We start from the raw sequence: 15,697 nt of genomic DNA, 5'->3' as shown, positions 1-15,697 counted from the left end.
TTTATACTCCAGAAATAAACAGAACATCTGAATTACTGGAACACATCTGCACCAATGCATAAGTGTGTAGCAACATGATCTATATAGACACAAACACACACAAACACACACACACACACACACACACACACACACACACAAAACTTCTGGTCCATTTATACTTGCACATACCAGTATTGACATTATGACCAATACAATATACACAGTTACAAAGACAGATAGACACACAACACATTCCACGCACAAATATCTGAAACCATCTGTTAAATGCCAATTCATGGCCCAAACATCCGGTGTAATGGAGTACTCTAGCCTGATGTCATGAGTGACTTTAGCTAGACTAGGGGCCTTCAGTCTGCTCCTCTGTAATCTACACACTTAAAATAACAGTCATCAGGTTGAATGAAGATGTGCACAAACACGTACAGTACACACACACACACACACACACTCACACATTGTTTTTAACTGCTTGGGGGTATGAAGAGCTAAGAGAAGACCCCCACACATACAACCCACCCCCCTCCTCCCCAACACACACACACACACACACACACACACACACACACACACACACACACACACACACACACACACACACACACACACAAACAGAAAAAACTAAAAAACACCTAAACACTTAGGTAAAGGCTTTGTTCAGGCTTTGTAGGTACTTAACCCAAAATGACAGGGTTGTACGGCCACTCAATCATATAGCTTCTCAATTACAGATTAAAGAGATGAAAGAGGAGCCACTCTTGCACAGGAAACAAATATGTTGATGTCACACACACACAAACACAAAGTGAAGGAGTTTTCTGTTTTATGAAAATGAATCTCTTGGAACGTCACTTAATACTCAGCGCAAACTCAATACTGTAAGAATTACGGTGGATGAGCTGCCTTCCTAGCCTGCTTCACACCACAAGCTCAAAAAACCTTATGTTGGAATTTGCTGTTTACATATTGTGTTATAATACCACAAAGCAACTTTGTGGTATTATATCTTTCAATTCAGGTGAACAGATAAAAACACTTGCCATTTCCACTATCTGCATCAACAGCTACCTAAAACCTGCCCGAGACACCATAGCAACAGTGTCTCGTCTATCAGTGCCACGTTGTGTTTCCAGTGGTATTTAAAGCTTTTGGGTGCTTTTTAAAAGTAGTTAGCTTGCAAACTCCTTCCTGCTTCTTTAATAGAAACTCATTCACAAATATCGAAGCAAAGCGTACAGATAGCAGAAAAGCTCCACTAAGTTGCTCTGTTGTACTGTCAGCTGCCAGATGAGAATCAGGACAGTGGGACCTGTAAACCTGTCTCTAGCCTTCCCCACCTCTCTCTCTCTCCCTCAAAAATCATCTCAATATGAATACCTACTTTTGCTTATAAACTAGACTCTTGCATTTAAACTAGAATGCTATACTTAAAATACAACATTTTGGTTTTAAATAAAATAAAATAAAATAAAATATGATCTATACTATAAAAGGTATAGTCACATGTCCATGTCAAGATACAGGGCCAATTCTTCCTGCTTCTGCTCTCTATTCCTGGGAAGTGGGACCCGAGGAGTTTTAAAAGGGAAGGGTTGGCAAGGTGTGTGTGTGTGACTGTGTGTGCGGTCAGGCCAGAGAGGAAGGGCCCAGGTGAGCACTTCCCTCTTGACACACAGGAAGAAGCTCCACTTCCTCTCACATGATGGGAAGTGTTTGAAGTCCCATAACCAGCATTGCAGCTTTGTAACACACTTTATGACACAAACACATTTCTTCAGTTAAGTACCTGGCTTTCAGAGAAATATACAACCTCTCAGCCGGACACAGAGAAAACATGCTGTCACTTTTACTGCCCGTGACCCCACCACCTCCCATACTTTTGGCACACACACACACAAACACACACACACACACACACACACACACACACACACACACACACACACACACACACTAACACACGTGTCCTACACATACTGTGTAACACATGGCGAAGCTGGGAGAGGGATTGCATGTCAAGGAACACATGGCACAGTCATACACACAGGCAGGCACACACACACACACACACACACACACATACACACACACACACACACACACCAACCTCAACCTCTGCACCCTCTTGGGGGCCCCCACCCCAATTCCTCTCACACACCCAGACAGGAGGAAACATATAGGCTCAGATTTCATTCCTTGAACAGCAGGAAACACACACATATACACACACACACATACACATACACACACACGTACACACACATGTATAGACTGTCCATGATAATACACACTTAACTTCAAACACTGGGTCATCGAATGAAAACCCTCCCACTGCCCTTTACAAAAACAAATGCATTCCATCAGGTTTAAATTGAACCTGTATGGATGTGTGTGTGTGTGTGTGTGTGTGTGTGTGTGTGTGTGTGTGTGTGTGTGTGTGTGTGTGTGTGTGTGTGTGTGTGTGTGTGTGTGTGTGTGTGTGTGTGTGTGTGTCTGTGAGTGTATGTTTGTGTGCTCTTGTTGTGTACGTGTGTGTAAAACTCATAGCATTCAACTGGCTTCTACCTTCCAGTTCATTAAATTGATGGCAGGAGAACACAGACATGTGGCTACAATTAAACTAGCCCTAAGTGTGTGTGTGTGTGTGTGTGTGTGTGTGTGTGTGTGTGTGTGTGTGTGTGTAGTAGACTGCCAACTTTCACTTTTCCCCTCATTCATCTGAGGTCAAGGCCTACAATGGTCATGTGCTAAACACAGCCTCTATTCTACATACCTGCCAAATGAATTGTCTGACACACAAACACACATACACACACACTGAACACTAGTTCTTCAGAGCTAACAGAGCTAACAGCCTGCTTCTGACATAGTAAGGTGAATACTCATATCTAACAAGGTCCATTTGTTTACACACACACACACACACACACACAAACAAACAAACAAACACCTAGCAAAGCACTTTGCTTAATTGCCTAACAAACTGAAGTGCTGTTGTCTGCTGTTAAGTGGCTGGACCTTTCACACAAAGACACACACACACACACACACACACACACACACACACACACACACACACGCCTGGACTCACCCTTAGTTCTTGGACCTTAAGCATCACCTTCCCTGTCTCCATTGCGGCAGGCACAGACGTGACCCGACGTGACAAGAGCACCCACAGGTATGAGACACTGACAGGAGTCTACTGTCCAACCTGTTCTTTAAACCCAGGTCTCAGCCAGCCCTCCCCCATCACACTCACACACAAACACACACACACACACACAAACACACACACACACACACCTACAGATATGAAACAGACTACTGCAAGGTGAAGGTGAAGGTGAGAAGTGTCACTTCTGTCTTTTATGTACATCACATCACATTGTCCTCTAACCAGGATTCTGACACACACAACTCCTGATTGCATTTTGAAAACTCAATTAAAAAATGGAACCTCGACAGATAAGCAGAAACGAAAACCGAAATTTAAAAATTATTTCTTTACATTTATTTTGGTTCTACCTATCAATTAATAGACACAACAGCCCCTTTATCATTGCAAACAAGGACAAGTACATATGGACAAGTTTGTCACCTATTTTGAAACTCTCAAAACTCTCCCAGTTCCTTTAATTAGCTGCTCTACTGTACATTGATCTGTATACATGATCTTAGTATTTCAATGCATTTGTCTATGGATCAAGGTAAATAAATATTATCTTATTGAATGTTCAGTGAAGGCTTAGAGCATAGACTACTCCTGAAACATTTTTTTCACATTTTGGAATCAAAATGAGGAATCGATACGAACCAGAATCAATAAGCAGAATTGGAACCGGAATTGGAATCGATAACATTTGAACGATACCCAGCTGTACAGTAAATGTTAGTTTAGCTTCAGGGCATTTTTTGCTGTGACATTATTGAACCACTCCACAGTAATAGTAATTATCTGGTGTCACCTGTATCTTAATAACCTATAATTTTATATAGTCCTGTTTCTTTTCTGTCACCTGAACTTAACATGTAACATGTACCACTGTACGCTACTTACAGGAGTAAAACCCACTGTGATACAGGCATTTCTGATGGGAGGGCAAGCAGCTCTTATCATTAAATCAGAACCATCAGGATGATTAAACAGGGTCTTCATGGCAAGTAATTTATGGCAATGAAATGAGAAATGAATAACATGGCCAAAGCAAGAGTGATAAAAAAATGGAATCCGTAGGCGTTCTGTTGTCCACTCAGAACGAAAGTTTCCCTCCACCCCCAGTGTCTGGGCTGTGGGCTTGTTTTGTGGTCTGTAGCAACAATAGAGCACCACTGAAATAGAATGGGGGCATTATTTATTTCCTTTTGGGACAGCAGTGCCTGGCTACGTAAAGGGATGCTACATATCAGAAGTTCATTGCCACATTTTCCTAAACTCTCTTTTGTGTAACACACACACACACACACACACACACACACACACACACACACACATACACACACACACACACACACACACATCTTGAGTAGTAAAAAGCCCTACAACTACTTACCACTCATCATTAACTGCCTACAGGCGATATCACAGAAATAAGCTCACCATATCTTCCCATGTATCTACACTTAATTGTACCCTTTGTTCCAAACATGCCAGTGTGACCTCCCTCCCTTCAAACACCCCACTGGTGTGTCCATTCCCTCTGGTCACTCACACAGAGGTGGCAGCAGCACTTCTGGCTGCCCCACTGCCTGTCCTGAGTCCTCCTCCATGCTGTGGCCATGGTGAGCACATGGGAAAGAGGAGCCTCACGGGGGCTTCATGCACTCCTACTCAGTGAGAGTTCACAGCACTCAAATAACCTCTTAGCATGCTTCATTAGCTTTGTCTGTCCATCCCTCCATCTCTCCCTCTCTCTCATTCTCCCTCATCCTCTCTTCCTTTGTTTCTCACCTACTACTCCCTCTTCCACGCATGCTCTCTCACTCGTTCCTCTCTAGTTTTATCCCTTCCTGCCCTTCTCTGTCAATCTTTGCTCTCTTTCTTTCTTTTGCTCTCTTTCTGTCTCTTTTCTTTTTCTCTTTTCTGCCACTTACGAATGATTCTATTGTTCCTTTCCCTCAAACCCACTTGTTTTCTTCCCTCTCTTTCATTCTTTTTCTTCTCTTTCTCTCTCTCCCTCTCTGACCCTCATCCCACTGAGAAACAATCACATGTTTCTCCACACTTGACTTCCTCTTTGAATGGAAGCATTTGTGTAAAGAGTCTCTGAGAGAGAGCGAGAGAGAGAGAGAGAGAGAGAGGGAGAGGGTGGGGGAGATTGACAGAGAGAGAGGGGGCCTTGAAGCACACACACACACACACACCTACATACACACTACCCACAAAACTTAATGTGCAGATACCATCATTACAACATGCCTTCTAGACAAAACTAACAAACAGAAGCTGCTTGTTTTTTTTTTTATTGTTTTCCAAACTGTTTACTTACGCAATTAAAGAACAATTGGCATATTTTACATTGCCGTTACATAACCCTTAGAGCCTGGTACTTTCTCAGAAAATCCAGCTGACAGTCGCACATGCTCACAACAATACAACCAAGAAAGAAAGAAACAAACGGACAGACAGACTGAACACCAGGAAGGCACAGCACTGGGGCAGTAGCTTTAATATAACTGGATAACGTCACCAGTGGATAGGACTTCACCTGAAAGTAAGTGAACAGGGTCTTACAACATATAACACAACCGAGGATGTGACTCTGAGTGGCTATTGCACATACTCATATTCACATTTAAGTGAGGGTATAAACTAATGTTCATGGTGTAACAACTTGTTTGTAACTGCCAAACTATTTTAGGGCAGACAACAGAGTTGTTGGACTAACTTCGACTATGATGTCATTCTATGGCTCTATTAGAGTCCATTTGAAAGTGAGCATTGGGACAGAGATGTAGGTTAGATCGATTTAGTCAGCTCTCTGATGCAGACTGATCAATAATTTCTGTGTGTGTTTGTCTGTGTGTGTGTGTGTGTGTGTGTGTGTGTGTGTGTGTGTGTGTGTGTGTGTGTGTGTGTGTGTGTGTGTGTTTGTGTGTGTGTGTTAAATAGACCGCTGCATTCAGTGAGTCTAGCTATCAGGTTGTCTGTACTAATCCAGAACATAGACTGCTATTCAATATTAATATACACTGCAGTAAGATCTCAACTAGTGTATGTAATGTGGGTGCTGCTACAATAAATAGTCTCACATATCCCAGAACAGTGTGTGTGTGTGTGTGTGTACGTGCATCAGTGTGTGATTAAAAAAAACACTCTGATTATCTCTCTCTCTATCTCTCTCTCTCTCTCCATCCCAAACAACATTCCCCACCTTTGCATGCTTTACATGCCTGCTTAAAAAACAACCCAAACCATTAATTTAACCAAGAGGTTCCATTCCAGAGCACACCACAAGTACTCTAGACACACACACACATTTGTATTAATATTTAAAAATACAAGCACACGGAAACACACACGCTAAGAACTGACCACATTTCCTGTCAAAAAGCAAGATATAAATAAACCGATAAGACTGAAGATGTCTGTGATAATTTGTAGCACATTAAATAAAACCTTTATTTAATCCTGCATCCTTTCATGTCCGCCTCAAATGTCTTGTCTCTTCCACCTGGCCTACAGACACTTAAAATGAACAGCTCAGCCCCTGTTGATACATTGAGAGACCCAACGAGTGTGTGTGTGTGTGTGTGTGTGTGTGTGTGTGTGTGTGTGTGTGTGTGTGTGTGTGTGTTTTCAATCATACATGCTGGAGTTCCAAAACCCACCCCAACTCAACTTAGTGTGGAACTTTAACAACTTTTTTGTTTAACCCTCATCATCACAGGGTAACACGCAAGGTCATTGCTACAAAACACTTGCAAACGAAGAAGATGCCTCTTGGGGAAAAACAAAACGTGTGTGCGTGTGTGTGTATTTTTACATCTAGGGAGAGATACTGAACATATGAAGAGGTGGCAGAGGTTCCATGTAATGACACTTCAGAGAGAAAGAACCACGGTGACATCACTTCCCATAGAGCTACTTCCTTCCTGAAACATTTATAGGAAGAGCACGCTAAAGAGACAGACATTGATACATGGGGTGCCAGATAAGGCAGAGCCGGCTGGCTGGAAATGGTGAAATATTACTTTTTAATACTTTTATTAAGACAGACTCCCGCAGTTTCTTACACCCCTTCATTTCGTCACTGTTCCTCAGAAGTGTACATTCAGATCTGTCAATTCAGACCTATCTGGCCCCGCCCCCTCTCCACACACGGTCCACCTGCTACTAGCCGCTGAAGCTAACACGTTAGCTAGATCAGTTGTGTCTTTTATGAAGACTTGTCCCGGCCCCCCAGGTACATCATACGCACATTTTCACAAGGTTAAAAACTTGTTTGATGGTCTTTAAAGTGATACTGCAATGAAAAGGCCAAAAAGGGAAGCATGGTTTATTCCCCCTGCTATTCGTGTACATATATGTGTGAATGTGTGTGTGCACTGTGCATGTGTATCTGTTTGTTGAAACTGAGTGCAGGGTGCAATTGTAAAAGTGTTCATTGATGGATAATACAGGTACTTTACACACACACACACACAGAGAGAGAGAGAGAGAGAGCAAGAGAAAAAAAGAGAGAAAGAGAGAGAGAAAGAAAGAGAGAGAAAGAGAGAGAGAAACACTTGAGAAACCCTCTGTTGTTTGAGTCGTGTGAAGAGCAGGTTGGAAGCAGATGCACAGCCCCACACAGACACCCAGAGACAGAGTGGGCTGGCGAGGTCTGGCAGGAAGACAACTTCTGATTCCCAGAATGTGTCGACCGACATAAAAGGCAGTTTGCTTCTCGCCTCCCTCTCTCCCTCCTTCCCTCACTTCCTCCTTCCCTCTCTCTCTCTCTCTCTCTCTCTCTCTCTCTCTCTCTCTCTCTCTCTCTCTCTCTCTCCCTGTACCTGAGTAGCTGATTACAAGTCTTCAGCAGTTCCAGGCAGAAAATGACACTGAAGGGCTCAGGGGTTCAAGTGTGTGTGTGTGTGTCTGAGTGTGTGTGTGTGTGTGTGTGTGTGTGTGTGTGTGTGTGTGTGTGTGTGTGTGTGTGTGTGTGCGTGCGTGTGTGTGTGTGTGTGTGTGTGTGTGTGTGTGTGTGTGTCTGTCTGTCTGTGTGTGTGTGCGTGTGTGTGTGTGCGTATCTGTGACAGAAAAGGAATAATATCCCCACCGAGACACTCTTTGGGAGGAAAAGAGAAAAAAAATGTTTTAACCACCTCCAGACCTGCTGACGTGCATATGTAGGCACACACACACACACAAACACACTGCACACACACACACACACACACACACACACACACACACACACACACACACAATCATCTCTTTTCTCCTCCTGGGAGTTGAATATAGGGCACCCAGTGCAGATCAGCAAAGGATGAACACAAGGGCAAAGAGACAGAGTAAGAAAGAAGAAGGAAAGAAAGAAAGAGAGCAGAGAAAGAGAGAAGAGAGAGAGAGAGAGTCCGACCATTCCCGCAGTTTAGAGCCTCTGTAACGATGTGGGAGAACTGCGATCAGAGGCAGTGGTCGGCGGCAGTGCTCGGGTCACGCCTTTCCTGTCAGCCTCCAGCTCTGACTCAAGACGTCCAGATGATTCGCAGTGTGACTCACTCAACACTCTGCAGCGACTCCCGCGGTGAGCCCATCCATCTGAATGACTCCTGCCGGGAACACAGCGTTCTGACAAGAGCCCCCCACCTGATTAAGCTGCTGTGATTCAAGCGGCGCTCAGATACATGCACCCTGTGATTCACTTGTTGAAAATGGCGGAGGGGAGAGTGTGTGTGTGTGTGTGTGTGTGTGTGTGTGTGTGTGTGTGTGTGTGTGTGTGTGTGTGTGTGTGTGTGTTGTAGCAGGTGCTTATTAAAGTGTCATAAAAGTTGGCTCTGTGAGCTGCAATCTGCTTTTTTCCCAACCAGAGGTGGCTAAATTGTGTGTGTCAGAGAAAGACAAAGCGAGAGAGAGAGAGAGAGAGAGCACACACACGTGCATGTGAGTCAGAGAGGGACACTTCAACGCGCATGGTGACACAGTAAGGACCATACTTAAACTGGGGGTCTGAATGAATGAGTGAGTGGGTGCATGTGTGTCCTGTGTGTTGTGTGTGTCTATATCCTCTTTGGCTGAGTGAATAACACCTCAAGAATGTTTGAGCCTTTGTACAGGTCCCTTTGCCAGACCAGTAATCCAACCCACAATAACATACTAACACTCTCATGATAACACACACACACACACACAGACACACCCACACACACACACACACACACACACACACACACACACACACACACTAGACACAAGACAAAAACATATGCAAGTCCTATTTTCTCCTATAGCTGTATGATCAAAGTGAGATACACCAGAACCCAACACAACAAAGGGGAAATACATATATATGATAATGAGTCTCTACACTGACCTCAATGAGAGGGAAAGTACTCCAGTCACCATGAAAAACATCAGTAAGCTGCTCTGAATGTAACCACAACTACCACCTACTGAAGCACCCTCCGGGATTACAAAGAGTTCCGCAATTTAGACAGAGGAACATCCTAGTAGAAAGTAAAAGCGACCCTCTGTGAGCAGAAATTGTGTGAAGCCATTTTCCATCTTAAACAAACGACATACAATATGATTCCAGATTCAAGATTCAAGAAGCTTTAATGGCATTTCTACATTTTCATGCAGAAGCAGAATTTAGTAGTCAGGTCCCAGTTGATTAAACAAAGCACCCCCCCCCCCATAAATATAAATAAAAATAGTAAACAAATCTAAGAAATTCATTATGGAAGGAAGAAATATCTATATGAGGAGAAAGGTCATAGAAACCAAGCAAAATTACAGGTAATAGAATTTCTGAAAAGATGTTTACAGCCAGGGATGGATTACTGCACGGGCCTACCGGGCCCAGGCCCAGGGGCCCATGGGGTCAGGGGGCCCTGAAGCCCAAGGTTTTGCATGGAATCATTGCCTCAATATCAACAAATTAGGATGTAGGCTATGAATCTGATTAAATTTAGTATTGGCCATCCCCAAAATGCACCAGAATACAGGAAATCACATCAAACAAATGTAAAAAATTCTGCGGGAGGACCCCCAAACCCCCCCTCCCACATATGCGACAATTAGTGGGGGGCCCTTAATACATCTGGGCCCAGGGGCCCGAAAGTTCATAATCCGCCCATGTTTACAGCCACTGAAGACAGCAAAGGAAATATAAAAATATGATCCCAAGGCCACTGTGATACACAATACACAATAGACAGACACACACACACACACCTGGTAGGGTAGGGAGGATATCACCATAGCAACACAAAGCCTTATCATGTTTTTATAATCACTTTTTTAAACCCTACTCCCCTGAAATCCTATGTTTTTACAGAAAACATCATGAGAACAGCACCTGATCACACACACACACACACACACAGAAACATTCCCAGAACTACTCCAACATTCAAAGACACACACTCATTCACACATTAACATAAACACACACAAGTGCATGACACATTTTCATTCAAACAAGTTTTCCAATTGATTGTTGGAATGGTCGACATATCTCCTTTTTCATTCTGCCTTGAAACAGGGAGGGAAGTAGACATGAACTGTAGAACTCTGTCCTACATGGCATCTTCATGATGGAGTGCGCTACTTTGCATTATGTGGGGAGGTCTGCATAAATGTGTGTGTGTGTGTGTGTGTGTGTGTGTGTGTGTGTGTGTGTGTGTGTGTGTGTGTGTGTGTGTGTGTGTGTGTGTGTGTGTGTGTGTGTGTGTGTTCAGTGACTGTGCTGTTTTCACATAGTTGTGTGGGTGAAATATGGCGTCAGCGCTGTGGAATGTCTGATGCCCTAAACCTTTTTTTTCCCTCTCCTTTCTTATCCCTAACGTCTCCTCATCTCCTCTTCCGACCTGGATTCGTTTTTCTCATTTATTTATTTATTTTTTTACTTTTTCTTTCACCTCACTGCTGTCTCTCTATCTTTATTCCTCTCCCAGTCTGTTTCATTTTCTTTACTTCATTGTCCTCTCTTACCACATTTCCCTTACAATTCTCTTCTTTTTTTTTCTAGCATATTCTCTCTATTCCTTGTTCTCTATTCCATCTTTTGTTCTCTATTCCAGCTCTGGTAACAAGTCATCATAATGCACTTGTGTGGTTGCCTCTAGGCCGATTGGGCCGGGTAGGGCTGGGCTGGGCTGGGCTGGGTCAGTGGCCACTGCTGGTCTAGCTGCGAGATGGAGAGCCTGGTGGAAGTGACGCATTGGACAGGCTTCCCCTCTCACCCTGAAAATAAACACACCGGGATATCCATCCCACACTCTGTATGTGTGTGTGTGTGTGTGTGTGTGTGTGTGTGTGTGTGTGTGTGTGTGTGTGTGTGTTTTGCACTTGTATGCTTGTTATGTGCCTGTCCCTTCTGTGTCTGGTTACTGTTCTACCACTCCTAGATCAGAAAACACACAACCACCATCAATACCGACCAATCACAGACCAGCATGCACCCTCCTCAATCCACCACCAGCCAATCAAAGCTAAACATTTACTAATGGCAACAGTCAATACCAGTCCCTCGCCCTGCACCTCAGAATCATTCCCCTGAGGAAATCCATCTACCTCCACACAGCAACTCTTCTCTTAAGCAACTCCCACCCTACCATCCCTGTAGGCTACTTGCTGTACACTGTTGGTGTTGTGCTGGGGTTACAGACGTCAAGGTGGAACACAATGTCATGTGCCCTACAATTGCAGAAACTGATAGCAATTATGCTTTGATTCCACAGTGATTTGCCTTAAGCCCTGCTTGAATATCTGTAGCCTACCGTTTATCGCTGGATGTCTCTAGTCGCAGGGTTGCAGGAAATGTCCTATGTCGCAGGGTTGCAGGAAATAGAGAGCAGGTTATCATATATATTCCGTGTTTGTGCAACCCTCAGGTTATGCCTGACACATGGGCACTGTAGGCCTATTCATGATCGGCACCGTCTCCATTTAGCTTAGAACGCCTGAAACCTGCGGCATATGCTCTAGCTCCGAGGCAATCTCGAAATTGCATCCGATTGATCTGGTGGATTAGCGTGCAGGCGTTTCGTAGCTAGTGTCAGCTCACTGTTCGGAGAAGAACTCATGCAATAGCAGCCACCAGACGCTATTTTGCAAACAATACACAGATGTTCCGCAGAGAACGCCATAAGGACAAGATATTCGTTGTTAAATTGTTCAAAGGACATACTGAGGGAGGGTCTGTATCCGTAGCGCAGGCTACGTTATAACACATGCGATATAATGGATGTAGCTACAGCAATGTAACGTAACGTTAGCCTAATTAACAAAGCAGTCTGTTCTAACTTAACGGAGTAGGCTATGGTCGTTAAATATTGTTGAAGATCATCTGAGGTGGGTCTGCGGAACAATATTTGTGTAACTGTAATATGCTACAACAAGAACGTTAGGTGCCAAATGGAGAGAAAACAACTGCAGGTCCGACGTGCCGCATGCACTCCAGGCATAGCGGAATTAATTCAGGAACCGATAGAGCTGGTGGTGGTGTCGTAGCCTGTTAATCCTCTTCCACCCCTTCTTTGCAAAGCAACCCACAGCGGCCGTTGAGCGATGCCCGAGCGCAATCACATCACGGCGCTGGCCCACAGAAACAGCACTAACACAGAGAATAACGAAAAACGACACGGCACTTACCCATAGCTCGGTACCCCAGCTCATGGTTCCAGAACGGACCCCTCGTGATAATCCACGATTCAGACAGCGTTGTCAAACCAGCAGCTAAACACGGCAGCGGGAAATCTCTCTGTTCCCCTCGAGTCTCTCCGTGTGGTATGCGAGTGGGTGTGTATCTCTAAAACAAGCGCGTTTTCCCCCTCTCTCTTGTTCTGTCTCTTCCTCCTGTACGTCGTTATATGGCCTATGGGAGTGCAATAATCGCTGGCTGTTTTCACGACTTCACCACCTCATTGTATCTTCCGCAAAGTGGGCAGAAGCCGAAGCTCTGCCTTCACATAGACACACACGAATAGCTGAAGTCTGTAACACACACACGGGACGCTGCAGGGTGCACGGTTGTGTCGCGCAGACGCGCTCTCGGTCTACGACGATGACAGCTGCACAGGCGGGAGCGAGCACACCATGGTACGAGGGAGGGAGGGAGGAAGATGGACTGTTATAGGGAGACTGATAGATAGTATTGATTTGGATGGAATCATGGCATTGATGGAAATAATGTGCCAGCTGACTTTTTATGTTTTTCACTGCATGGTTCGTCTAACATGCTGTCGATTTGCATCTGTCTAGCCTGCAAATTATGACACCCCCCCCCCACACACACACACACCACCACCACCACCACACACACACACTCACACACACGCACCTGTATTATAAGCAGCAGAATAACACCTATGTAAATAACCTGTTGCCGCTTCAATTTAACACAAATAAACACTTCCATCTAGTGGGGAAAATAATTATTACATTCTTTTTTCAATGAATACAATGTGGACTTCTACCATCCCACACCAGTTATGAGTTTATCCAATAGCGCTGACCTCAGTTATGATTTAAGTGCTTTGAAAGAGCTGTAATGTAAAGACAGGTCAAACTTTATCACTTTTTCAACTATTTGCCACCATGGACCCAATACTCCACCACCGATGTATGTACGGCACTGAGCAGGACTAATGCACGTAAGGCTGCTGGTCCTGATGGTAGCCCCGGACGCATCCTCAGGACCTGTGCAGTGCAGCTGACTGAGGTTTGGACTGACATATTTAATCTGTCATTAGCCCAGGCAGTTGTCCCCGCGTGCTTTAAAATCACCTCCATCGTGCCAGTACCAACACACCATGCAACAAGCCTCAATGACTTCCGTCCAGTTGCACTCACCCCCATCATCGTGAAGGGCTTCGAAAGGCTGGTCCTGGCCAACCTCAAAACTTGCTTAACACCCTCACTGGACCCCTTCCAATTTGGCTACCATCAGAACAGGAGCACAGAGGATGCCATCTCTACAGCACATCACTCTGCCCTGTCCCACCTTGACAATAGAAACACTGAGAATGCTGTTTTTAGTTCAGCATTCAACACCATCATCCCCTCCAAACTGATCACCAAACTCAGTGAACTGGGCATCAATACCTCCCTCTGTAACTGGATTCTGGACTTCCTAACCAACAGACCTCAGTCTGTTAGGTTAGATAACCACACCTCCTCAACCATCACCCTGAACACCGGCGTATCACAGGGATCCCTCTTCACTTACAACTGCACATCTGGACGTGCCCTAACACCATTGTGAAGTTTGCAGACGACACGCAACAACGATAAGATGGCCTACAGGGAGGAGGTCCCGCACCTAACATCGTGGTGCACTGACACCAGCCTGGCTCTCAACACCAAGAAGACCAAAGAGCTCATTGTGGACTTCAGGAAGTCGAAAGCTAGCACATCAACGGGACTGATGCAGAGCCTGCAGCTTCAAGTTTCTGGGTGTCCATATATCTGAGGACCTCTCTTGGACCCATACCCTGATCAAGAAGGCTCACCAGCATCTCTTCTCCCTGAGGAGACTAAAGAAGGTCCACCTGTCTCCTCAGATCCTGGTAAACTTCTACCACTGCACCATCGAGACCTCACAAACTATGTCACATGGTGTGGCAACTGCTCTGCCTCTGACTGTACTGCAGAGGGTGATGAAAACTACCTAATGCATCACCAGTTCCTCACTCCCCTCCATCAAGGCTATTCAGGGCAAGCGGTGCATGCCTGTGTAAGGCGCACAGGTTCATCAAAGACTGTTCTCACCCCAACCACAGACCGCACCCTCCGGGAGGCGTTACAGGTCCCTCCGTGCCCGGGCAGGTTCAAGCTTCTTCCCTGCGGCTGTCAACACACCCCCCCCCCGGCCCGTTAATACACTGCATATATCTATATTATTCTTACCACTCTTATAATGTTACTGCTACTACACTGCATATATTTATATTTGATTTATATTACTGTAAACCACCTTCTAACTGTATATACTGTCTACACTGCACTATATATCTTGTCCTGTAAGCACCACCTGTGTATACTTTATCACATTGCACTTTTCTGCTTTTTTGCACTTCTGGTTAGAGTTGCAGTTGATTCCACTGTTGCGAAGCCTGCTTGTTGTCAGTTCAATCATTGTTTACATTGATTGATTACGGTGATTAAATTTTTTTACCAGATCTACTTCATAGGAGCCCCAATGTACATAATGAACAGCCCCCTGCCAGCCAATCAGAAAATAGAAATGTTCTTGTCTCTTGTGGATACGTTTTCAATATGCCTTGTAGTTTCTTTTAATGGTTGGTTATAGTGTGGGTATTTTTGTATTTTCAATTTAGGCTACTAATTGCTTGATTTTTAATGAAATATATTTTTCACATCAGTATTTTTTTTGTTACATTTCATCAACCAGTATTTGTAGTTTGTAACAAAATAGTTTTTTGATTGTATTTGGGCCCACCTCCTAATATGAGACTTTCCACTGGTTTAGGTAGGCTAGCCTATGCAAAACCATAGATATATAAACCATAGGGGAGCGCGGGGCACAAA

At 44.4% G+C, this 15,697-nt stretch overlaps 1 protein-coding gene across 2 annotated transcripts in view; it reads right to left on the bottom strand.

Annotated features, from left to right (window-relative positions):
• The window catches only part of fnbp1b (formin binding protein 1b), a 94,200-nt gene extending 81,058 nt beyond the window's left edge, over positions 1-13,142 (bottom strand). Inside the window, exon 1 of one of the 2 annotated variants that reach the window (XM_076284727.1) lies at positions 12,800-13,142. In XM_076284727.1, coding sequence (XP_076140842.1) covers positions 12,800-12,823 — 24 coding nt within the window. In that variant the 5' untranslated portion in view covers positions 12,824-13,142. Of the gene's footprint in view, positions 1-3,091; positions 3,174-12,799 lie in introns of those variants that run through there. The other variant, XM_076284724.1, reaches the window with a different exon arrangement.
• Between the last annotated feature and the right edge of the window lie 2,555 nt (positions 13,143-15,697).

This window comes from Alosa pseudoharengus, unplaced genomic scaffold, assembly GCF_046254945.1.
Source record: "Alosa pseudoharengus isolate Yale_2024_CS ecotype anadromous, Long Island Sound unplaced genomic scaffold, YU_APseudo_1.1 YU_APseudo_1.1_scf_14, whole genome shotgun sequence".
NCBI lineage: Eukaryota > Metazoa > Chordata > Actinopteri > Clupeiformes > Clupeidae > Alosa > Alosa pseudoharengus.
This window is presented reverse-complemented; position numbering and strand designations above follow the sequence as displayed.